Source organism: Bactrocera tryoni, chromosome 4, assembly GCF_016617805.1.
Source record: "Bactrocera tryoni isolate S06 chromosome 4, CSIRO_BtryS06_freeze2, whole genome shotgun sequence".
NCBI classification, from domain to species: Eukaryota; Metazoa; Arthropoda; class Insecta; order Diptera; family Tephritidae; genus Bactrocera; species Bactrocera tryoni.
The window spans coordinates 14004137-14031687 of NC_052502.1; the positions used below are offsets into that span (position 1 = coordinate 14004137).

The 27551-nt window shown below is 35.1% G+C and overlaps 1 protein-coding gene across 2 annotated transcripts in view; it reads right to left on the reverse strand.

Moving 5' to 3' along the window:
- The window catches only part of LOC120776201 (rhophilin-2), a 126366-nt gene that overhangs the window by 16274 nt on the left and 82541 nt on the right, over positions 1-27551 (reverse strand). For both annotated transcript variants that reach the window (XM_040106834.1, XM_040106835.1), the window contains 2 exons: positions 2613-2729; positions 2381-2508 (listed from right to left, as the gene is read on the reverse strand). In XM_040106834.1, the coding sequence (XP_039962768.1) occupies positions 2381-2508; positions 2613-2729 (245 nt within the window). The remainder of the gene's footprint in view (positions 1-2380; positions 2509-2612; positions 2730-27551) is intronic.

The window sequence follows — 27551 nt, forward strand, 5'->3', positions numbered from 1 at the left end:
AATAAATAATAATAATAAAAAGAGTATTTTTAAAGAACGATCTATTTTATTCTTTAAAAAAAAATAACTTTTTTTATTCAAAAATTTTTTTATATAAAAAACACTTTTTTGCATTTCAGAAAAAAGATATTTTTTTTAAATTTATTTTAAGAGTTAGAATGGAATTTTCATGAAAGTTACAAAAAAATATTCAGAAAAAAATATCTAAAATAAGTTTAAATTTTTTTGAATTTTATATTACTAACAAAAAATTACCGTTACCTAAACATTTTCAAACCACAAATTTATTTTCCATCTAGTCGTGTATAGTTCACATTAAGTCAACCAGAAGTTGTATACAAAAATAACGAGAATATTTTTATGAGTCATTATTATTTACGGTACTTTTCAAATATTCGCATTTAGCACGCGCCACAGCTTACAAAAACAAATATTGTAATATACGTTTATACATATAGTAGAAGTACAGTTATTATATCTGTATAGAAAATTCCATGTCTTAATGTCAACAGCTAATTACTTGGCTTCAGCTATGGGTTACACTCATTACCCGCTATATAATCGCATATTAACACGTTTCGGTGATTGGCACAAAGTAAGTAAATTACAAAACGAATTTAAGCCCTGCTATTAAAAACTTAGGTGAGTTATAAATTAAAAATTCTTACCTATATGATTATTTTGTTGTAGTATTTATTTGCTTTTAAATTTAAATACATTGTTGTAGCTACTTCAGTATGTAAAAAGTGAAGTAAAAAATAATTTTTTTTTGTAAGGAAATTTTAGATTTTAAAACTCTATATTGACTAAACTTATTTGTTGAAAATTTCATTTTTATTGCCTTTAAGAATTTTAGAGCTGTTCATGACAGTTTTTAAACAGGTGATTCTATAAAATTAGACTTTTGGAGCTTTTAATGAAGGGTGAAACCTATAAAATCGGTGTTGTTTTTATACTCAAAATTCTTTGGAATTGGTTGGATGGATAGTTGCTTGGATAGAGAATTCCAAAACACACTGAAATTGAGAACTGATCGCAAGCCACTACACTTCACTACGTGAAAATATTCTCAATGGAGGCTCAACCAAATGCAATCCATCTATATATATAGTCGCTGGAGTACTTACCATATTCAAGTAATTAAGAAGAAATATCAAATTTTCAAGATTTTAACACAGAAAAGTGCATGTGGAGTACTGTGATAATTCCTTTTATTATACATATGGTAGTCGAAAAAGTCTTTTCGTATTTTGTTAATAAATGTCTTTGCAGTAGTATATCTCCAGTGCTACCAATCAAATTGTGTCATACCGTATAGTGTTGGAAAGGTGAGATTTTAAGCTTCATATAACCAAAAAAAATTAAATTCGAGGAAGTTGAAAAAAAGTTGCAGCTGTTCAAAAATGTGTGAAAATAATGAAGAAACTCGCTATATTTTGAAATTTTTGCCACCAATAAAATTTGTGAAGTTTACGGAGACGATTTCTGTTCTGGAAATTTCGAAATTTCTATTTACACTGATGAAAGTTTTATAGTGAAGGAATAATGTCCCTAGCGGAAAAATGGCAAAAAGTGGTCGATCAAAATGGTTTGTGTTCTTATTTATTATACGAAAAAACTTTTTCAACTTCGTGAAAAAGTAAAAAGTTTTTAATTCAATCTTTTTCGCTTTTACTCTTCTTTCTTGAAGGTCTACAAATCACTTTTGCTTGTTAGTGGATAATTTTAAAATTCATGAGTTATGCACGAAATTCGAAAAATCAATAAATACATAAGTATGTATATCAAAGATAGTTGACACCTTAGCTGGCACTTTTGAGCGGACTTTCTGATAAATTACATACTAGAAAGTCTCATATCGGAAGTATTCTTAAAGCTGCACTGTTTTTATATCAACAATTTTTCCTATTTGTTCAACCACAATCCTACTGCAATATATGCATGTATACCAAGCGAAAATTGTTTAAAGAACACTATAATGCCGTAGTTTTAAGTTTCCAACTACTTTCGGTATTCATAAATATGCCTAACATATTCATGTAAAAATAAAAATGCAAATCGTCACGCAGAACCATAACTTTGCATCATTAAACACAAGTAACTAAGATTTATGCATTTCAAAAACACGCGTCAGCGCATTGTTCTGAAACTGATAGGAACATAAAATTCCATTTATAGATAATAAAACGCTTGAAGCAATAAATTTTTGCAATTTCTAAACAACACTTCCTGGAATGTTTGTTGAAACAATGAGATCATAAAAAAATAGAGTAAGAAATAAATATTTAGTATTCGATATGTATAGTATATATTTTTATATATCTATATACATACATATATGTATATAGAAATACAAATGTCAATATTCACTCGCACTCACCTATCACTCTGATAGATTTCCACCGAAGAATTCAACTCAGCCAATTGTTCTTTCAGCAACTGTAAATTCGAATTGACGAAGCTCAGCTCGAGAGCGACTGTGTCGCGCAGCTTGCGATTTGTGGTGGCCTATAATTGCATACATATAAATAAAGTAGAGTATTAGTAATGTTTGTTTACAAGCAACTAAACAAAACACATAAATAAGTATATAATGGCATAAAATCACTTACTTTAAAGAGGTTTTCAGCGCCAGCGCGTAGTCGCAGCTCCTTGTTGATTTCCTGATTCAATTTGCAGCGACGACTCTGTAACTTGCCACGGCATGTGGCCGCACGCGGATCGGAGCCCTGGAAAATGAAGAAGAACAGAAATAGATTAATGTTTAGTCAACTAGTTTTGAGAATAATGTTGTATAAAGATATATTGCTATATTCTTTTATAAATTCTGTAGCACGGCGATGAGTCATCAAATTCTTTAATTCTTGCGAAAATGTAGCATAATGACGAAGAACAACATACCGCATGCTAAAAATACATAACTTCATACGCAAGAAGTTCTGGGTTTTTGCACAAACTAATTGCTTTAAATCTGTTCTGGTAATTGTATAATATTTTAGTGCACCACACAAAGTTAATCTGAGTTTTGGAGAACAAATTCGCCAGATGAAATTGATACAACAGAACAATTGGTGAGAAATTATATATACTAATATACATATACTTAAATACAAGCATATATTCTCGTATTCCCATTAAACGTAATTTGTCATGTCAGTTTCCTCGGGTAAAAAAAGCCTTAATACAAAAGTTTATTTCTCATATAAAAAATGAAATATTTTATTAGAATTTTTTATTGTTACAAACATACACTATTAACAAAGAAATTCTGAAATTTTTGGAAAAAAATATTTTCAACTCCGCCATAGCGACGCCATTTCCGGTGACCCTTCGAAAAAAAGATGCGCCCCATTTTTTATTAAAACCTTAACTTAGAACGAGGATGAAGGAAAAAAACTGAAAGTCGGGTTTTTGGCATTTTGACATTTTTACAAAAAAATAATTAAAATTTCTAAGAAAGTTTCGCGACATTTTTTTTTAAATAAGCAGTTGTAATCGAAAACAAGAAAAAACGTTAACTTCGGCTGCACCGAAGCTAATATACCCTTCACAGATGCATTTCTTTTGGTAACTATGTGTTCAGTTAGTATGGAAGCTATATGCTATAGTAATCCGATCTGAACAATTTCTTCGGGGATTACATTGTTGCCTTAGGAAATAATCTATACCAAATTTGGTGAAGATACATTGTAAAATGTGAAAGTTTTCCATACAAGAACTTGATTCCGATCGTTCAGTTTGTATGGCAGCTATATGCTATAGTAAACCAATCTGATCAATTTCTTCGGAGATTACATTGTTGCCTTAGAAAATAATATATACCAAATTTCGTGAATATATCTTGTCAAATGTGAAAGTTGTCCATATAAGAACTTGATTCCGATCGTTAGTTTGTATGGCAGCTATATGTTATAGTATCGGCCGTTCCGACAATGAAGAGAAAATGACGTTTGTAAAATTTGAAAACGATATCTTAAAAACTGAGGAACTAGTTCGTATATATACAAACAGATAGACGGACAGACAGACAGACGGACATGGCTAAATCGACTCAGCACAACATTCTGATCATTTATATATATACTTTATAGGGTATCCGACGCTTCTTTATGGGTGTTACAAACTTCGTGACAAACTTAATATACCCTGTTCAGGGTATAAAAACCCTTTCGTCCAAGTCTTTAAGAATTGTATCTCAAAGGCCTGTTTAAAATTTCATGAGCATCGGTTGGGTGTTTCTCGTGAAATCTTGCCAACCGACTTTAAAAACACAGTTTCGAGAAAATCGCGTTTAAAGACAGCGCATTTAGCCCAGCTAGCCACAAGTTCTATAGACTGTATCTCCAAACCATTACTCCGATCAACTTGAAAATTTAGGACTATATTTTAGAGGTGCCGTGGAATTTAATAAGATAATAAAAAAAATCGATTTTTTGAAACCCGTAAACCCATGTAACCAACCGCTTAAATAACTTTGGAACAAATTAATAAAACCATTTCATGTTTAGATCGAAGAAAAGTTCGTCAAAAGTAACGAGTATGATTTGTACAGTTTAGCTGGAACAATTTTTTTCAGTTATCTGAAGCCTTCCTACAAATGTCAGTCTGAAAAAGAAGTATGATAAAGATTTTTCATCGACAGAATTATTATCTTCAACCTAACCGTTGGAGTCCAAATCAGTTATAATGATTAAAGACTACTGTAAATAAGAAAAACAGTCAAGTTTGTAAAAGTTTACACATGCCTGAGATTAGCTGACCAAAGTACTTCGATTTGCTAAGGTATAAAATATAGATTTTGAAGTAAGCTCCTTTGCTAACCTAAAAACGTTTCAAGTTTCGCTCTATTTCTACAGAATATAGTATATCAGTATACACATTCCTCACTCCGAAACTAATAATAACTTTGACACAATATAGAGTTTTATACAATTATCATTGCTTGATTATTATCTCAAAAATAAAATTTTTCTACTTATGACGTTCTTGCAGCAAGCAAACTATATGCTTTGGTATATTTTTATACCATTTTTCAATATTTCAATATTTAGGACATATCTCTGGTAAATATAATAATAGTATATTTAATTCTTGAGCTTTACAACGGAACCAATTTACTTATGCCTGCCTATAACAGTCTAGTTACTACAGTGCCACACAAAGCTTTGCCCTCCAAAATCGGCCAATTAATGCAGAATTAGTCTAAATGAAAAATTATGGCGAACAAAACTCAACTTTTGGCCTACATAACAAAGTTGAATGGCATAACCATATTAGAGCAGACACTTACACACACACATATACATACATATATGCGTATATAAATACATATTGGCTTGTAAGCGAGTTTGCGGATGGCCACAAATGTCAACTGCCAAAAATGATGGACAACAAACAAAAACGCTGATAAAACTAGGTGCATAAGCAGCAAATGTACATACTTATATATGTATATAGTACATATATGCATGTGTATATATAGAATCATGTAAACAGAACGAAGCAGCAAAAAAGTGGTAATACCTACAACTATACTAGCAACAGTGACAACAAAACACAGAGTCACCAACTGACGAATGTCATCGCATGCAAATGGCAATCAAAGACACGACAACAGCGACAACACTCGCAACAAAAACAAATGCGTCGTGCTATAAACCAACAACAATGCTCTGCACAGCGCCACACCAGAAAGCCAAGAGCAAACAAAGCGCACCAACAACTGCCGACAATTGTTTATGGCGAGCCATGAAAAATCACAATGCCGATTGGTAAAGCGTAAAATGTAAATAGAACAACAATAGCAACAACTATGTATGTATGTGTGTGAGTAGTTGAACAGCGTGTCAAACAAAGTGTAACCGCAAGTACCACTGTACACATGTATGTGTTTATATGTATATGTATGTGTGTGTCTATTTGTTTTGTGGTGCAACCATTTGTGTTTTTGGTGGCTGCCAGTTGAATGAAGAGTTAAAAAAGAAAAACATCGTGGCGTCAAGACATCAAGCAAACACAGTTAAGAACACAAAAAAGGTTGTTGACACTATTTACATGAATGTTGTTGGCGAAAAATGTTGTAAAAGTGGCAATTACCGACATACAAACAGAAATGTGTATTTATTCATAAATTTCTAGAGATTTGTGTTATACAAATGTACATCTGTATATATGTATGTTTTCTGTAGATAGCTTTGTAGGTAACTTCGATTTTTGTGTTCAAAGCACCCACAATGTACACATGTAAGTATGTATATATATGTACATGCGTACATAACACATATTTGCCAAAGTTGTAAGCTCCAAGCACAACAATAATTTCTTTAGCAAATAATGTGGCAATAGCAAACAAGGCGCTCGGCATAGAAATAAAGATAATAGCGAGAGAGTATTGCTTATAGTCTTCATAACGCATGTCGAGAAGTGAAAAATTATCATATCAAAAATTTAAAAATAAATCTTAGTAAATATTTGACATAGATGTAAATAAATATACATATAGTACATACATATTTGTATATTTTTATAGCATCGAGCTTTTATGCAAAATACCTACTTACATACTACATATTCATATTCATATAGTACATATTCAATCTACATATACAAATGTATATACAAATGTAGATGAAAATTCTTGAAAAACTGTTGCCGCTTTCGAATATGATCAATAAGAGCTTTGGGAGTTGAGAAGAGAAGCGAAACCATTTTGAAAGTTGTTTGTTTTGAGCAAAAGAAAAGGCAGAACGAGCGGTAAAGTCAGTTCTCTCTCGCTTTATCCTTCGAACACAATGCCGGAATCCTCTTCATATGCTACTATCAGTCCATGTTTCTTCAATTCCATTTAAAAAGGTATGATAATCTATTCAGATGAGGTGTTCAGCTGAATACAGTTCGTCGGTGAATTTTCTGCGATATTCTCCAATGGATCATTCATCTTTTTCAGATTATTGCTCTAGAACACACCACGCACACCATCTTCAGAATTTATTAATGACGATTATTCTGTCCATTTATTAAAATCGGCCAAATGAGCGACATCTAAAGTTCTGGAATACGAAATTCAGACAGCAGACAAGGACACAGTGTTTATCGAAATCTCGGATTTTCTGTAATTGAAGTATGGTGAATAACTATAAGCTTGAACTTTTCTTGTTTACAATAAAGCCGTATATAACAGATCTCTACTTTGACAGCGAAATATAATCGTTAATGAATTTAAGGAACACTTTGTAAAATTCTAGGCACAACCTAATTATTTTTAAAGTCAACTGCATTTTTATATTCCATATTTTTCATGCATACTAAGCTAATACTATGTATTATTGAACTTAGTACAAACAGTGACCTTTGAAAAATAAACATTGTGCTTATTAATTGCAAGTATTAAAGCTTCTGGCATTTATTATGTGAATATATTATATGTATATATAGCGTATAAATATATAATTTTTTATATACATACATACATAAGCATAAAGCGCATTAACATTTACATAAAACCCAGATATTGACCTAGGAGCTTGAAAACGTCGCTATAAACAAAATTGCCATTGCTGCTTGTGCCACATAGTTAGAAATGGAAAATGTGAAATGAAAAGCCAAAAACAAACTTCGTTTTGTAATAAGAAGCGAGCAAAAGAAGAGGAGCGCACAAAGCAAGAAGTCAGCCAGAAAGCGAGGCCACTTGCCGCCATAAAATGCAACAGTGTCACTCACTACTGGCTTGAATGGAAACGCGGCGACTGCGCGCGCCATCATCAACGTCGTCGACGTCGCGCTGCCGCTATTACGTGCTTGCCGCAAATGTCACGTACCCAGAACTCATTCGCCATTGTTGCAAGCTATCGCTAGTAGTTGTTGCTGTTGTTACAACGCTAAAGTTGGGCGCTATGCCGCCAACGTCAACATGACCAGCAGTGTCATCACCAGCACTATCAAACGCCAAACAGCGAGCTCTCCCCTCTGGCGACCGCCAGAGCTGTCAATGCACTCGCCGTGCAGCGCCCAATCGATTGCGGTGGCCAAGAACTCACGGAGTTCGGCCGTCGTGCGTCGCTCGTTGGTCGCTCGTTTGCACGGTTAGGCGTTGTGACGGGTGGCTGGCTGATCGTCGGTCGGTCATCTGTTGTGTTGATCGCTTTGTGGCCATTTATTTATATATTGTATGTTGCAAGCGAAGTGCTGCGCTCTGCTTTTGTCCACCTTTTAAGCTAGATTTGTTTATTCTACACACACACACATACATGCTTACATACTTATTGCAGCGTTTCATGCGATCCAAATGGAGGAAGCATTAAATGTTGCCACGGATTTTGTTTTGTTTTTATATTTGTTGCTTTTGTTGTTGGTGGTGGCTTGTATTTTAGAGTGGCTTGTGTAGGCAGGAGCGCTTAGCTGCTACTTCGCCCCCAACAACGTGATGCATGCAGAATATATGGTAGCGCATTGGAGTTTGTTTTCCTAAATACATGCACTCACGATAAGCTTTTCCAATTTTATAACATTGTCAGTTGAATTTAATTGCGGAAATAGTTAGATTTAATTAATGTTTGGTGTGAACAGATAGTTTTCCGTTTTCCTGCCGCTGGCGTGCGCAGTCAGTTTAGAATATTTAATGGTGTTGTGGCGCGTTTGAAGTTGCGTGTCGCTTCGTGACGTCTTCAAACGTGAGTCATAATTAAGACGCATGTGTTTGTCATGTCAAGTTTTAGCAAATTTATTTATAAAAACAACTTTTCTTACTAGAGTTGCAAAACGTAGCACAATTGCGAGTCCAGGCTCTTTTGCATGAGTAAAGTAAAATTACTTGGAAAAGACTTTTTTAACTGGTGATCCAAGTAAAGGTACTTTTTTTGACAGATACCGAGTCGTGTCAAGCTGTCATGATATTTTTGTTCAGTATTGTTTGACATTTCATCATGGAAAGACTTCGCCTGAACAACGTTTACAAATCGTTCAACTTTATTAGGAAAATTCATGTTCTGTAATGCATCGCTGAACTTATGGTCAATATAATCCGCCTCATGAGCGTACTATTCGCCACACCATCAACCATCTTGATACCCAGCATTCATTACTGGATAACACTGGACCGAATAGACCACGTCCAGCACGCAGTGAATAAAATATAGCAGCCGTAACTTACATGGAGTGTACACGAGACTAAAATATGCCGGTGAGAACGTAATCGTTAATGGCGACCGTTATCTCGACGTGATAACCGAATATTTGATGCCTGAAATTGAAGCTCGTGATCTCGTTAAGCATTTTCCTGTGGGGATATGAAAAGTCAAAAGTCTATGCGGACATCTTTGGAGCAAAACATAATGCGTGTCATTCGCCAGTTACCAGCCGAAATGCTCGAACGAGTTATCGAACATTGAGCTCATCGAAAATTGAACCATCTGAGACGTAGTCGCAGCCAACTTTTGAAAGATACAATCTTCAAAAAATAAATCTAAAGAGTGTCCTTTGAATGATAATAAAAAATCCCCCCTAAATTAGAAGTTTTTGTGTTTTTTCCTTAAAAAAAAAAATAGGGAACCTCGAAATGGATCCCCCTTTACTTTAAATGGCTACGTGAAGTATCAAACGGCTTGAAGATGGACTTCCAATTCCGACCAAACTGTTGGCAGGCATTATGTTACACAACTGTAAGAGCTTTTCATAGTTAACAAACTTTTAACAAATCTCCTTTTCGTTTGTATATCTGCTATGAAAAATATTTCCATGAAATGCAACAGCCATTTGGAAGCGGTTACAAGCGTTTTGAGCCCTCCATAACAAAAATGGGAAAAACTTCTCTACTCTGTCCCAACGACATCATATAAGAAGTGGAGATCATAAATGTAAAAAAATATGCTAACACAGGCAGTTACTTAAAACTATGAATCGTTCAATAACATTCTGAAAACAACAAACACACAGATCATACGAGTACCTTATAGTATTGCCAAGCAATTATAGAATTTTTAAAGAAGTTCAACAACAATTTGATTGACATATTTGATTACCACTTGTCAACGCTGTCCTCTACTTTACGCTTTAGCGATATCCGTGCTGTAATTATTTGCACTGATCTTAAGGCGTAGCACGAACCATATGATTGTTCACACAGCTTTTAGAGCCAATGATATTAATAACCATCTTAAGTACATACTATAACAATGTATAGTGTATTGTAAGAATAACGTATACACTGTACTTATAATAGATATCAATGACCAATATGAGCAGCTGCAATACATTAAGGAAATTCACAAAAGCTTCGGTAGTCTGGTGTATCCTTTAAATGTGTTTAAATGTGTTTCTGGTTTAGTAATAACTGTTATTTTCTGAGTGACACTTTTTATTGGCATACTTTCCAAGTTTTGACCTAGACGGTATGCATTTTTAGTGTCAAGCCTGATAGATACTAACTATCTTTTTGAGTAAAATATTATTATTTTTTAAACGTTTTTGAAACCATTTATTAGAAACGAACTCTTGATTGTATCCAATGTAATTTATTTTTGTTTATGTAATCTGAGTCAGGATTGCTTGGAATTCTGCCTGATATAGCAATCTCAACTTTATTTATAAGCCCAAATATTTATTTTGAATTTAAAATAATAATATTTTAAACTCGTCTTTTATTCAGGAAATTGTAGGTACAATAACTCCTGTCAGGACTTTAACTTTTTGTTTATGTGTATGGTGATACATAATTGGTCTATTTTGCCCAATCAGAAAATCAGAAAGAGATTGCAGATCGGAGATTGAAGGTGGAAGAATGAATGTAAATAATTTCATCTAATTGGAGATTGAAGATGGAAAAATTAAATTATTCACTTATTGTTCTCATTCATTCAGGCCTTCAATCTCCAATCAGATGGAATAATTAACTTTCATCTTTCCATCTTCAATCTTCAATCTCCAATCAGCAATCTCTTTTTGATTTTTCTCTTCTGATCATAACATTTGGCATCACTTGAGATCCTGCAATGTTATTCACAATCAATGAAATTTATGTAAATAATAGGTTGTCAAAAGCTTAGGTTGTGAAAGCGCGTAGTTCTAGTTTTCGTCGCATCGGGTCATGCTATACCTTTTTGGAAAGCTCATTTCACGCACTAACACGTGTTTGATTTATTGTCGTTTCTTTTAAGTCGTTCGTGAGTTATAGCGTCGCAAACATGGAGCAAAATAAAGAGAAAATACGGCATATTTTACAGTACTACTACGATAAAGGCAAAAATGCATCTCTAGCCGCCAATAAAATTTGTGCAGTTTATGGACCCGATACAGTTTCCATTTCCACCACACAACGATGGTTTCAACGTTTTCGTTCTGGTGTAGAGGTGGTCGAAGATGCGCCACGCTCCGGAAGGCCTAACGTAGAAAATTGCGATAAAATCACTGAATTGGTCGAAAGACACCGGCATAGTAACAGCCGTAGCATCGGTCAAGAGCTGGGCATGAGTCATCAAAAATTCATTTCAATTTCAATAAAAAAAAATTCAATGAAAATACCGCAAGACTTTTTTGACAACCCATATATGTATTAATATATCCATTCAAAGTTCTTACTGTAATCTAAATGGCAGAGGCCTTAACTCTAATAAGAATATTGCAGAAGTGTTGTGGAAAACTACTTTATCACGAACACAAGTATTTGAGTGGCATTCAGTGGAGGTCGAGAGGTCAACGAAAACTTGGCTTATGCGATGGCGAAAAAGATTTTATTTAAATACGAGAAAATGTAGTATTTTTCCGGTTAAAATTTGATCAGTTGGTATATTTAGTAATCCTATAATTATTTTAGAAAACGCTGGAGTTCCATCAAACTAGACTTAAGCTTGTGATTAAGAGCACTGGCATATCTAAAAAGTTGCAAATTTAACTCTTCGAAGTATAGTGCTGACACAATTTCCTCGACTTTCAATTAATTTTAATGCATTTCTTGAGTAGTTAATGCTTTGCAACTGATAACAACTGCATATGAGTTCCAGTTTTAATGTAATAAATTCACTGATGTTTACTGAATATTTTTCAGTAGGCACAAGAACAAAAATAATTACTATACAGTATCACACATTCCCCCACAATTGTATGTAATTTAAACAAATATAGTTGAACTGCAAAAAAATATTTATTTTACTGTAAATAAACTAAAAAGAAGCTCAGTAGAGTGTAGCATACGAAAGAGTGAGCGTTGATAGGCGTATCTTAATCTCTTGCGAATGCTCGACTTATCGCTGGGGCTTTGAGCGAAATGCGGTCGCGATATCGAACAGTGCGATAAACGGCTATTGCTTCATTTGCAGCAACAACAATAAGAACTAACAGCAGCTGCAACAACAACAACAATAAACAGCAGCTACAACAACAATCGACATAGGTAGCAATAATAACAATAACAACATAGGTAGCAACAACAGCCGCAGCGTAATCATACAAACCAGCAGTGGCACTCAAAGTTAAGTAAATTTGCAAGAATTGCAAACACTGCGATAAGCCAAGAATACACAAGCCGACAGGCGCATCGCCGCGTTACAAATATTGGCTGCTGGGCACTGCGGTCTGATACCACACATATTTTACATGTGAGTAGCAACTAGTCGCCGCGTTATGTTGCTGAAGTGGAAACTACTCGCTCGGGCACGTGATTGTGTTGGCATTCTACGGTAAAATCTGTTGAGGAACACATGCAACATGTAGAAACATCCATACACAGTAGGTATACAAGTAAGTGTGTGTGTGCAACACAATATTGCAATATTGTTGAAAAGGGCGTAGAAATGTAGCCCATGTTGCAACAGCATGCCACATTGCTTTGGTTGAGAAACGCATCCTCAACAACAACAACAACGATTCTACGCTTGTCACACACAATTAATCTTTTCTGTTGCCGATATTTTCTTGATGGCCGTGTGTGTGGCAATTTGTGCCACATGTTTTACATGGATGTCAGGTATATAGGGTATATAACATGCATTTTTGTTTTGAAAGTTGCAAAATTTTATTTTGGCAAATGAGAGCTATGGTGGTAACCCTCAAATATATAATATTTTGAATTGTAAGCTTTCTCTAATGTTGAATTTCGCTACTTTATCCATTTTTATTAACAATTTTTCAAATAGGTGGCAACCCTAACCCATTTTTGCTCTATAAAGAAATATTTATTACACTTGTTTAGTTTGTTGCCCACATTGCAACATGCAACATTCATGTATTTTATCAATTCGATTTGAAACAGGTGGCAACACTGCTCAAATTAATTTTCAACTATAAATCTTCTAAAGCGCCTTTAGTTTAATAACCATACATATTTATAACGTTTTTGCTGTATTGATCTGAATTAAGTAAAATACTTCACTAAACGGCAACCCTTTTTAAAAATATTTTTATCGGTGAGATTTTTCAAGTTCACGTTTTCAACTGTAAGTCTTCTTAAACATCTTTAGTTTAATATTCATACGTATTTAAAAATTGTTTGCCGGATGTGGTTGTACTAAAATATTTCGCTAAGTGGCAACCTCTTTCAAAAATATTTTTATCTGTGAGCTTTTTCAAGTTCTTTCTAGTTATGTTGTTTTTTTTACCTTATCAATATATTGGAGTTAAATTTTGCAAACAGGTGGCAACCACACCTACTTTTAATTTGAACTAAATCTTATAAATTGCTGAGCTGTGTAATGTGAACTTAACGGAATTTGATATTGCATCACAATTTAAGTTAAATTTTACCAACAGATGGCAACCTCACCACCTTTTGATCATACAAATTGGCGATCTGTGTTTTGTGGGCGTGACGAAATTTGATATTGCAACACAATTTTTTTCCAGTCTACACATTTTTAGCACCTAAGTATCTCTGCCCAACTATTGAGGGTATAAAATCCTACAAGATTTTCCCCTTTATTTTCATCTGCTTTTACTACAGGGTGGTCTGCGCAGCTCGGGTTGACTCGTATCGGAAGCAACATAGCAGCATTAAGTTGACAAACTCACACAGCAGGCTTTACAGACTGCAATTCTATATTGTTGTTGCTGAGTAAAATGAAAGCTGAAGAACTAAGGTGTAGCTCCAGCCACATTAATTTAAAAATAAATTAATACATGAGTAAATATGTATGGTATTATTAATTAATTAAATTAGCATTTTATCACACCACACTTTTACTTGAATGCATTTGTATGTATGTATGCTTGTAAATATTCATGTGTGTAAATTGTGTGCTCGCCTCTCTCGTTCTTAGCTAGCTAAAAGAAAAGGCTAACTGTATTGACTTAATCTGCATTAATTATTTTATTGTTACCGGCAAGACTGAAGCCATTACTTTTATTTAATTTGTTGAGAACTCGCATAACTGTATAAAGAATACGCACCAAGAAACAGAATTACGTAGAAACTCTCACTGCTGACAGGCGTATAAGTGAACTGTCGAGCGAGTTTGAACTGGAGTAGAGCAATTTCTTATACTTTATGGCCATGAGTTAATTCTGCTGAGAAGATTATATCTTTTTGATGAAAGAATGATTCATAGCTGCGTCTACAGATTTATAACAGCAATTAGACTAAATGAGATCAGACTGTAAATTTCTGGTACCGTTGTTTTTCATAATTTCATTTCATAATTTTTGAAGATCATACTTTTAGGGTTGCTCAGAAGCTACAATACGCCTTAAAAATAAAAAGCTTTCAATTCAAGAACTTAATTTTGATCAGTCGGTTTATATGGCAGGTATATGTTATAGTGATCCGATCTAAAAAAATCGTTAAAGGAATGTACCATTGCCATCGACAAGAATTAGTGTTTAATTTGGAAACGAAATCTTGACTTGGACAATAATTAGTGCAAAATTTTGGAGACGATATCTTGTCAAATAAAAAAGCTTTTCAAGCTGATTTTGATCTTCAGTTTGTATGGTATGGCAACTATATGCTATAATGGCCTCATATCGGCGGTTTCGACAAATAAGCAGCTTCATTTAGAAAAGAACATGTGCAAAATTTCAGATCAATATCTCAGAAACTGATAGACCAGTTCATATATATACAGACGAACATGACTAAATTGACTCAGCTCGTCATACTGATTATCTAAGCGACGTTTTTCTATGGGTGTTACAAACTTCTTGGCAAAATTATTACAACCCATTCAGATCATAAAAGTATTTTAATCTATATTTTCATCTCCTCATCTTTTCATCACTGCGCCGAAATGTAGGCAACATTCATTACGAAAAATATATACATCCATCTTATCGCTATTTAAAACACTTTCCGCGCTACATCGATCAATTAATGCTTACTTATAACTTACTTATAATAAGAAACATTCCTCTTTTGAAGGTTTTTATTTTTTTAACAACAATTTAATTGCTATTTTTCACTTTCAACAGACAATTCCTTGCTGTAGCCTCAAAAAACTCTGCCAACCTGACAACACTCATACGAATATGTAATTAAAAGCACAATATAAACACAAATTATGTTAAATTAAGAAACAATAAATTTGTATTTAAGAGAGAAAAAACAATAAGGAAAGAAGCTAAAAAGAAGTTCGCATACTCAAGTTAAAAATAGCATATCGTAGACATCGCTCGCTTACGCAGAAGGAGTTAATGCTTGCTAAAGTCAAAGACGATTACCTCGTCACAGCATGTACACAGATATTTGTGCGGATGACTGTGTTGTATGTGCCAATACAAAATAAATTAACGTAGTGAATAGAACAAGCAAACTGGCCGGACACACCTACGGTGCTAGAGATCGGCGGTGTGCACGTGTTGCGGCGCGGAATGCGACTTGACGTTGATACTCGAGTGTTGACGAAGTGATGAGCTAAGCATTTTACTTGTTCTTCTATACTTATATAACCTTTGAGTATTCCTATACTGTGTTTCGTGTCTGATATTTATATTATAATAATATCTAGCTGTTATATTATATAGATCTAATATCTTAACGATACAAGGCATTCTGAAGTTAGGATCTTCCCTGTTAACTTTTTGCTTTGAAACATAATATGTAACGAGTTTTATATATATTTATGGTTCAAACAAGATGGTACCGGGAACCGGTAAGGGGCATATTTGGGAAAAGTTTTTGAAAAAGTGGGCGTGGTCCCACCCTATATTAGGTTTAATGTACATATCTTCTAAACCACCAAAGCTACAAGAACCACATTCGCCTAGAGCAAATATTATAAAAACTCCTACCGATAATGCGAAAATTGATGAAATCGGATGATAACCCCGCTCTCTCCTCATATAACGGTACTTTTAAAAACTACTAAAAGCGCGACAAATGCTATTAAATTTTACCCTCGAGATAGTATGAGAGAGCTTTAAAGGAGCCCTGGTAAAAATTGAACAATGGGCGTGGCACAGTCCACATTTAGGTAAAATCACATATCTCGAAACCCGTCCGACCGATTTCAACTAAATTTGGAATGGAACAATCCCCTGAAATTTTTATGTTACAGTGTGAAAATAGCCAAAAAAATCACCCACACCCCATTTTACTAACAAGGCTTATGCACCTAAAAGTACTTCCCTGACTTTAATCCTTGCAGGATGCAAAAGTATGAAATGTTCGGTTATACCCGAACTCAGCTTTTCCTTACTAGTTTATGAATTACTTCAATAAAAAAAAGAACTGTTAGAATTTAGGAGTCATCACCAAATGTATAGTAGATTTCTTTTGTGAAAAATACACTCTGATACTTGCTATTGCTTAACGTAGTACGGCCTTTAAAAGAAATATAGATTTATTTTAGGTTAGGTTAGTCTGGTAGGTCAATGAGTCACGTATAGACCAGTCTTGGTCCTTTGCGATGCCAGATAGAGTTCAGTTATTAGGTCCATGAGGTGTTTCATGCGCTTGACGCGAATTTCAACAGACTCTGTGCTCTCACCATCGATACCTGTTCCAGTGTATCATACCTTGGGGTGCTCAGATGCTTCCTGCGTAGTGTTGCCATGGCAGTACAAGTACGCAAGAGATGCTACATTATTTCCCTAGCGCCTTGCTCTAGATATTTCCTACTTCTCGATCTGTAAGCCCAATTCTGCAGGTGTGTGTCGCCACCAGACGGCGACCAGTTTTCCGATCAGTCTCTTCTATCATGTGTCAATAGGAATTTCGTGCATTTCCGATCTACCGTTTTACAAAAGGCTTTTGTAGTTATAGCCTTGGCAGACGGCAGCGTTAATCCGGATTAACTATATTTATCCGGTTTAATTCAGGAGTTAGTGAAGATAACTCCGTCGCTAACTCCCATTTAATCCTCAAAATTTTAGAGAGTTAGCGGCATTTTCGTTGGCAACATTGTCAAAAATGGCCAATTTCAATCAATTGTGAATGAAAAGCAAGCAACACTGAAAGCTGTTTTTCAAATTTTCAGTAAAAAAACAAGAAGTTTTATGTTATGATGTTATGTTATGATGCAGTTTTAATAAAAAATGTGTAACAATTGGGCGGCTAATAACCGTTGTTGCTTGTCTTATATCTATTTTCATTGAAAATATTATGAAAATGACAATCAGCTGTTTACGAGAGTTTCATCCGCATAGCTGCCGTCTGTCACCTACAAATTTGGATCTGATTAAGTGCGCAGTTAATCCGTATTAACGCTGCCGTCTGGCAAGACTATTAGATTTTTTTTATTAGAGATATGAGGCATCGAAGACAGATAATGTCAAATTAGATATCATAGAGAGATAATACGACTCTTTTTCCTCAACAAATAGAAAAACTTATTATTTATTAAAAATAATTATATTTTTTAAAGAGCTAAAGGTGAGAGTCTCGTATATTTGAAGCATTATATTTATACATATATTTTTTTTAATGCATATTTGTATGCGGCATTACTTAAACAACACCACTGTGCCACATTTTGTACCCATCTTTATTGTAGATTTCATTAAAAATGCCACTTTTTTCATCACAATTTTTTAAATACCATTTTTTATACGCGCAATTTGTTATTTAAATAATAAAACATCGTCAGAGAACCGGAACTCAGCGCAGACGACGGTAATTGCCGAGTACTTGAAATGAATGAAAATAAATCGCATTAAATTCAACACCAAGATATTATAAGTCAATTAGAAAGAATGTATAAAAACCGGTGATTTTTTCACCTAAAGGCGTTTCTACGTAAATAAGCTATGTAAATCCACCGCAAATATAATGAAAATTCGAATTAGTAAATAATGAAATGGAATATTACGCAGTGGTGGGAAAGAAGCTGGCGAAACAATCTAGCACACTTAATTACGAAATTAAACTTCATGTGGCAAAAAAAGCCATCAGCATTACTTGATTACAAATTCAATGTGGTCTCTGCCGAAAGGTTAAATGCGCATGAAATGGGCATTAGAAATGTGAAGAAGATGAACTCAAAAGCCACGATTTATCAAAATTGCTGAAAATTGGTTAAAAATTGCTCTGGGCTCTGGATTGATCTAGCTTCATTACTTCACTAAACCTCCAAATTCAACAAGAATATTTAAAAGACATGATTTCTTGTTACAAAAAGCCGAAAAAATAGTAGCAAGCTTTCCTCACTTCGAAGTAAGCAGCTCCAGTAGCTATTTGAAAAATTCCAATTACCTTGCAAAATACTCGAGTCGTTCATGGAGTTATGAAATCGCTATAAATCAGCTACTTAGCATTCCATACTAAACGTGATCGGTAATACATAAATCTGCTTAAATATGTTTGTAGCTCAACAGTCGAAATTCCATTGAAATCGAAACTGTTTGGCTGAAGGCTCTTCTGCCTTTTCGCTTCTTTCTTGCCGACAGTAATCGACGCTGCATAGCAAATCAATTTGGGCGCCTGCGTGGAATGGGCGCTTATTAGGTGATTGTTTTTTCGTTGGCACTCAGTCTGGAGAAAATGCTATAAATTTGTGTGAAGTAATCTAGCTTAGCTGATAATACCAGTATTTATACATAGTAGGTATTTTGTATGCAGTCGAATTCAAAACAAATAGAAATCACTTACTTTGAAGAAATGGGTGCTTGAAATGAAATGAAACGACAGGTAAAATAGTATATGATGCGAGGGTTACTTGATTTGTTTCAGGGCTTCTAAATAACTGCTTCGAAAATATATAAATTTCGGGAAACTGGATGGTACTAACATGCCTGCAGTGTGAAGCAAATGGTAAGCTTTCAAAAGCGAGTTTGAAAAGTAAAAAAGTCACATATCTTCCATACAAACGATCGATTTTTAAACTTCGTCTTAATAGTTGCTGATTGGAAACCGGTTTTAAGAACCGTGATCTGTAGAAGATTTCCCGCATTCGCGATTTTATAGCAAAAAAACGACCCGTTCTATTGACCTTGGATTGCGATGGCTTGTTATTATCTCTAATTTCCCTCCTCCCAGGTCGAATTGGAAAGTAACGGTGGCTTTACCGCGTCATGGGGCTCTGGCGTGGCGGACCTTCAAGTTCCCCTGCAAAAACGTAGACCCGACTGCTCATCGTGTTGAGCCAATGGTCGTAAGACCATGATGAATGACAACAAAATCCAACCCACAACAAGCGATAAGAGTAAAACAAGGCAACGGACACAAGGAACGACAATGGACGACGAGAAGGATAAGGAAATCAACGTCGTTGCAGATATACAGGCGCTAAATGGAAATTTAGCTTCCTTAATAGTGTTGCGAGAAGCAAGCAACTTCACTTCTACTGGGTACCAGGCCACTAAGGCATCTAGGGCTATGAAATTGTGGATGAGATTGCCAAGAATGATGTACAGCAAACACCCGAAAATGTGATCAAAATTGCGAAACCCACGCATTGTCTACACGACGATCGGGACAAAAATATGCTAAAGAAAATCAAAACCCGGTGGAGCGGGCTAACATGGTGCAAAACTACAAAAGTCATATGCAAAACGGTAGATCGGAAACACACAAAATTCCTATTGGCACTCGATAGCAGCAACTATAGGAGAATTATGGGAATACTAACTGGTCACTGTCTGGTGGCGACACACGCTCACGGAATAGGGCTGTCAGGTCGAGAAGACTCCAAGAAATGTCTAGAATAAGGCACTAAAAAAACAATGGAGCATCTCTTGTGCACTTGTCCCGCATTGGCAAGACTACGCTGTAAGCATCTGGGGTTCCCACGGTATAATACACTGGGAGAGGTATGGATAGTGAGACCGCAGAGTCTGTTGAAATTCGTGTCAAGCGCAGGCAAACCTAAAGTATGAAACATGGAGTACAGTTCAGCTGGCATCGCAAAGGACCAAAACTGGTCTATATGTGGCTCATTTTAACCTGGCTCAGATTAACCTAACCTAACCTAACATTCATATATGTTAAATTAAAAATAATATTTGATATACTATCATGAAAATTTTGAAAGTTCATAAGCCAAACAGGAAAGCCAAAAGGTAAGACACATATTATCTCCTAATCCTAATTATACGAAGCCTGAGCTCCACCACAACAAATATAGCGCCTACCCTCGTATTTCATTACATATCGCTATATACACATATAATTCGATATGCACTCGCCATCATAACCGCTTGCTTTCATAAATAGACACATCTGTATAAATAACACGTGCTATATTTGTGATTTAACTTTGACGCGACTTAAATTTAGACAGACAAGTTACAAATTGACTAAAATTATAATGCACGTCATTGCCCGTTGTCGTTGTCAGCCATATTGATTAGATGCGATAAAGTTGTTGACCAACACGAAGCGTAGCGGCCAAACAAAAAGTGCCGCTGTCAACGGCAAAACCAAAATCAAAACCAAAAAGAGCTAAAAGCGTGAAAATAAAAATGAAAACTAAAATTGGAATTAACAAAATTAATGATTGGTTTGGCCACAAAAGAAAATTATATGCAACTATGAAGGTAATTGGCAAGCTTCAATGACCTCGGCAGGAAGCAAGGAAAAATATGTCAAGCGTACTTTCATTATTTTCACAATTGTTACTTTCATAAAATTTCCATGACTTTATCGCTGAAGGTTTGATAAGGTTTTTTTTGGTAAAAATTAGTAAATTAGTGTACATTTGCTTAAAATATCTGGAAACTATAAGAGTAGAAGGCCAGATCAATTTTTATAGGCAAATTAGTTTTCAGTGCTCTATTCAGCTATCGGGCGCTTGAGCTGAATAAGTGCTGAATATAATAAAGTGCAGTCTCTTAACGAAACTAAGAAAAGCCAACTTAGACCAATTCTGGCTTTCTGTGAGTTTTTTCTTTTCTCGAAATCGAAATATCAGCGGCTATCAATCGACTATTAGTGGACTATCAATCGACTGCTGAAACTGAGCTATGAGCAAAAGCCAATGACTGTTGTAGATCAGCTTTTGCATGGAAGATTTGATTAATTATTAGGTTTAATTATATTGAAAATTACCTTCATTTGCTATAATTATATTGAACTAATCAAATTTCGAAGGCGAAATTAAAAAGCATTCCATATTTGTTTTTACAATATTCTACATATGATGAAGCTCATGCAACCATAATACTAATAAAGGTAATAAATGCATAAAATCTCATAAGCTTATCTTGTTGAAAATATGCATACTCGTAATAACAACATTTGTTACACTAAATAAATTTTTATTAACGCTGTAAATGAAGCAGCGAAAATTGTATGCAAAAGTCCAACGACTTCTAACAGCTTTCCATTTGTAGAGGCGGCGCCAACAGCATATTACACTGGCCTTTAATGCACGATAACTGCACTTGGCCCACCGTCACTTCAGCGTTTCACAGCATATATGTATGTACATACATGCATACATACATATATACACACTTACATACAAATACTGTTATCTTTATTGCATACAGTTAATAATTCAGTGCACTTTCTTCTACACTCCAGCCATCACGAGTCACAAATTTTTCAACACTGCCAATTAGTCAAGCAAAATAGAAAATCCACAAAAAATATTTTGCAAAAAATATGCAAAAACGAGCTGAGGCTGTAATGTAAAATGCAAAATGCAAATTTGAATATTTATGGCTCGTTTGCTGGTGAAATGGACCCTTTCTGGCAACTGACTTGCAGCAGTCTGCCAGCATGCAGCACACCGTTAGACAGCATTTTGTAGTGGACACACGTTTGAATGAGCGATGCAAATGTGCAGATGATGTATAATGTGCTTAAATTACATGTAAGGAGTGTATAACTTCAGTTGGAATTGTATGTTACACTGTATACTTTATTTATGTGCTTTTAAAGTGGGGTTAGTTTAGACAAAATTAGACTGAATTTATTTAATACCAAGTTTTTTTGGTTTCGTTATGAAATTAACTGCTTTGTAACCGAATATATATTATATGTTTAGCAAACTTTGTTTATATTCAGATTACAGCTCCTATTTTCACTTGAGGTGTCATTTGGTTGTATATCCATAGTGGGTAGATAGATTGAGTGGATATCTAATTATGCTCCTAGGTCTTTTGAAAGCCCATTGTGTAACTAACAAGGACTAGAACTTTCCTTCTGAGTGACCCTATACTCCTGATAAAGTTCATCAATATAAAAGCATTATTTGTGCAACCTCCAAAAAATAGCCAAGAAACCCTCGACCAATACGAGGGCTGCTATATATATTCTGGCCTAGGGCAACACTAAGTGTTGCCAGGTGCAATCTGACATTTCCATTGGAAAGTTTGACATTTTTTAGCATAACATCACTCAGAACGTTTTGTCATTTAATCGTGAATTGTTTTATTTACAGGGAATTAAAAAATTCATCTCGTCCAAAAAATGGAATTAATTCGTGAACATTTTCGTGCGATCATTTTTCACAACTTTCGACGTGGATTATCACGACAAGGGTGCATCGATGAACTAAAATCTTTGTATGGCTATGAAGCACCATCCTATAGCACTGTGAAAAACTGGTACAACGAATTCAATCGTGGCCGACGCTCACTCAAAGATGAATACCGTGAAGGTCTTCCAAAAACAGCCGTTGTGCCAGAAAACATCGATGCCGTACGTGAACTGATAATGCAAGACCGTCATGTAACATACCTTCAGATAGAGGCATGCCTATGCATTTCTCTCACCAGCATACATTCGATATTGCATGAACACCTGGCCGTAAAAAAGGTTTGTTCTCGTTGGATCCCGCACAATTTGACAATCGCTCAAAAAAAGGCTCGTGTGGATTGGTGTAAAGAAATGCTGAAAAAATACGATAGCAGTGCTTCAAAAGACGTTTATAAGATCGTCACTGGTGACGAATCATGGATCTATGCGTATGAGCCCGAAAAAAACAGCAATCGACAAAAAAATAAAAATAAAAAAAAAAAACAATTTTCGTTGATAAAGACTCCACACAGACTTAGCTTTATCTTATAACATGTTCGTCATTTAAATATCTACAAGTATCCAGAGGTCTTTTTATAGAAATTTAATTGTAAGGTGGTGTCTGCTCCGCCTAGTAATCCGCTTCACAGTTACCAGGATTATCACTATGTTCTAGAAGTTGCTGCAAGCTTATAGTGAAATAAAAAAGGAGTTACATGGGTTTACGGTTTCAAAAAATCGGTTTTTTATTACTTTATTTAATTCTAAAACACCTCTAAAATATTGTCCTAAATTTTCAAGTTGATCCGAGTAATAGTTTCGTAAATACCGCTTTGAATGCGCCGTCTTTAAACGCGTTTTTGAAGTTTGTATCTCAAAGGCCTGTGCAAATTTCATGAAGATTGGTTGAGTAGTTCTCGAGGTATCGTGCTTACTCTCGAGAACTACTCGACCAATCTTCAAGAAATTTACACAGGTCTTTAAGTTAGATACCTTAAAGGTTGGGACGAAGGATTTTTTCCGATTACAACTATTTGAAAAAAATGTCGCGAGATTTTCACTGAAATTTTAATTTTTTTGTTAAAATGTCTGCCAAAAATCCAATTTTAAGTTTTTTATTTCCTTCGTCCAAGTCTAACTAAAACACGTATTTTTTCTTTAGAAAATCCTGTAAAGAGTTATCCTGCCAAGGATTCCGAGGGAACACCGGAAATGGCGTCGCATTGGCCGAGTTTAAAATATTTTTTTCAAATTTTTTTTTTTAATAGAGTACTCGTATGTTTTTAGCAATAAAAAATTCTAATAAAATATTTAATTTTTCATATGAGAAAAAATTGTTGAAAAAAGGCTGTTTTTTACCCGAGGAAACCCATGTAACCCCTAAAAATCGCAATATTTTTCCGATCTTTACGATTATGAGTTAAGTGTTCAATACTAAAATGTAGTTTGATTGAAATTCTACTTGAGTTATCATACATATAATAATAAAACTGGAGAATACTCAAGAAATATCTTTAGTCAGGGTATAAAAAAATATCAGCAAAGCGTGACAGAAACAATATCAATCAACCACTTTAAAAATGTGTTGTAAAAAAGCTGAATAATTAGAAAAACCAAAAATAGAAAGATTAATAAAATTCAACTAAGAAAAGTACATTGACCATTGGTACTACCGGCGATAACTCATGTTACAACCGGATGCCTTGCAGTGATTGCGTCTCTGCTAAATTAAACAATTAGCGGCAAGGCAATGCAGAGTTCAAAACCGTTAAAAGAAATTAGGATGATTGGTTTTGCTTTTATGAAAGGCACTTGAGTGCAATACACAAAAAAAAGGAAAAAAATCAAAAAAAAAAATTTAAAAATAAATATAAAAAAAATTAGAAAAAAAAATAATAACTAAACAGAAAATGTGGAAAAAATATTTGATAAAAAAATGCAAAAAATTTAAACGTTCACATAAAGTAATTGAGCAATTTTTATTTGAAAAAAATAACAAAAAAAAATAATTGAGCAAATCTATTATTAACTCGTGATTGTGTTCAATAATAATTGTTAAAAATCGCCAAAAAATCGTCCAAACTCACTGAGTTACGCGCTATTGACAAGCGGATTTGTGCAAATCGGCGTAAAACATTAACCCAAATGTTTGATTATTTAACTCAAATTTAACTCAAGTGGTTATTCGTTATTCCAGTAGTTGGTAAACGCTTTGCATAGACTAACTCTCAAAGTGGTACTACAAAGGCTCGGTTTTGAAAAGCGTGTGTCGCGAGCGTGTATGCCATACAATAACGGTTGCTTGTTGCTGCACGCGTTGCTGCAATTTGTCGTCGTTTGTCTCATTGTTGGTTGGCCGTGAAGTGACGGTGATATTGTCAAATAATACCGCAAGACAGTTGTCTATTTGTACATATGTATTTTCACATATATGTATGTATATATCTGTATATAATATGTATCTGTATATAAAATGTGTCGGTTCGCCATTTAACCTGAACCACTACACAAACCCAACAAAAGACATGGACCTGGCAATCAAGCCACTAACGCCACTCAAGCGGCCGCCGCGGCAAGCGTTTGCAATGCTTTGACTGTTTGTCGGTGGCTTTACAAAGAAAATTTAATTTCTTCTTTCACTTTTTTTACTGTTATTGCAACAAGTGGGTATTTATGCAAAATGCTAGGGAAAAACACTTAAAGGGAGCAAGCGTATAGAAAGCATTTGGCGGGTTTCCAAATCCGCTTTGGACGCTGAAACAAAACTTTTCCATATTCCATTGCGCGAATAAGCCAACAAAAAAAAAATATAATTTTGCCCCATTTGCTACGGTTTTTCTGTGGCAACAGTTATTAGCGCTATGGGAAAGGAAATTATTGTAATTTATACTTCGTACTTACAAGCTGACATATAAATTATATAAGCGGATTTCGGGTTTTTCTTTCAAAAAGATTGCAAATCTCACAGCCAAATGGCTTAAATTTCATTTTGTAAACCTATTTATTGCTGAAAGTAGTATATGCCGTTAAATATTGGAGTACATTCACTTGGGTAATTTTAAGTTTGAAATAAAGAAGGGCTTCTTAAGGCGCTTATCTGAGTATGTACATATGTAAATATAACATGAGTAGAAGTATAATATGATTATGTAATATGTATTAGGTTAGGTTAGATGGCTGATCCAGTTAACGCCAGTTCTACGCTCCCAAGTGTCTAAGTCTTGTCCTCCCAAACGCGGAACAATCAAGAAGGAAGTGTTGAGTTATTTACACCTCATCTTCTTCCATACAGCTTCTGCAGTTGGCATCTGGTAAGATTCCCAGAACGCCAATAGAACAGTGGTCTGTTAAAAGCTCCACAACTAGGAAAAGTCTAGCCATAATGAAGACAACGAGATCACTAGATATCCTGCGAACGATCGTATGTCAAAAGACTTTTGCAACAGCGCATGTACCGATGGTGGCCCTGCACTGATCAAGCTTCAACGAAGCCCAGCTATCTTATGGTACAACACCAGAGAATACGGGAGCACCGAAAATCCGACATCCATTCTACCGATAGCGGTTCAAGGGTGCCTTTCTTTGCCAGCTCATCACCTTGGCAATTTTCTGCGATTCCGCTATGGTCTGGCACCCATACCAGTCTTATCACAAGAATGCTATTGATAGCGAAGTAAGGCATTCCTTGACCAACCCTGAACGCAATGTTAAGGAGTTCAAGGTTAGTATCGCCGCTCTGTTATCTGAGTAGATGGTTACTTCTTCGAAGGAAGCTACACTCTGGAGCAGTAAATGTATTACTACTTTAACGGTTGCAACCTCGGCTTGGAGAGAGCTCCTGACAGTAAAGCCCTCCACCAACCTTCCCCTGAAGCTTTGGCCCATTCGTAAAGAAGCTCACTGCCCCTCTCCTCCAACGGCTTCTTCCCACCCACAACTTCCTCGTCGGTATATGAGCAGAGCATAAACCGCCAGAGTTCGGTTTGTTGACTTCATGATCCAAGTGGTCCGGTATGAAGTCAAAACGTTTGAGGATATCCGTGTGTTTAGATACGTGTTCTTTTAGGAACCCACCTTCCGACGATATCTACAGCCACAATGAGCAGGATGGCGTTAAGTGCCATGGTTGGAGTGAACCTTAGTGCACTACAGATGCTGATGAGCATCGCCCGTTGTACGCTTTCGAGTTTCCTGTTTATCAGTAATTCTTAATTAAAATTAATCAAAATTAATTACGCGACTAAAAAGGAGGTTCTGGGGAGATTTTGAAACAGTATCTTCATTAAGGCACTGAAGAATAAAAACATACATCTCAAAAAGTAAAAGTGATGAACATGACGTCTTCTTACGACTTCAACTCCTGATAGTTTAATTATAATTTGTTTTTTTGGTTCTTATCACCAAAAAGGGTGTCTTCTGTTCAAGAAGTAAAAATGTGATGCAATCGAACACAAAAATCAACTCAATTGGTTTTTGGTTGTAAAAATCGGTTGTATTTTCTCAAAACCTCAAACTTATTCTTGGTTACTAGTACCAGCTAAAAAATGCGATATTTTATGTAAGAATAACATTTCTTCATAAATTCTTACAACAAATTAATCTCTTTATCGCCATTTAGAGCATTGTAGAAAGGTTTTGGTAAACCAAATCCAAACAGAAGATCTATGAAAAGAGCTGTTTCGATGGAGTCGAACCATAGAGAGAGGGGTGTTAGATCAGTCGTTAATTTCGT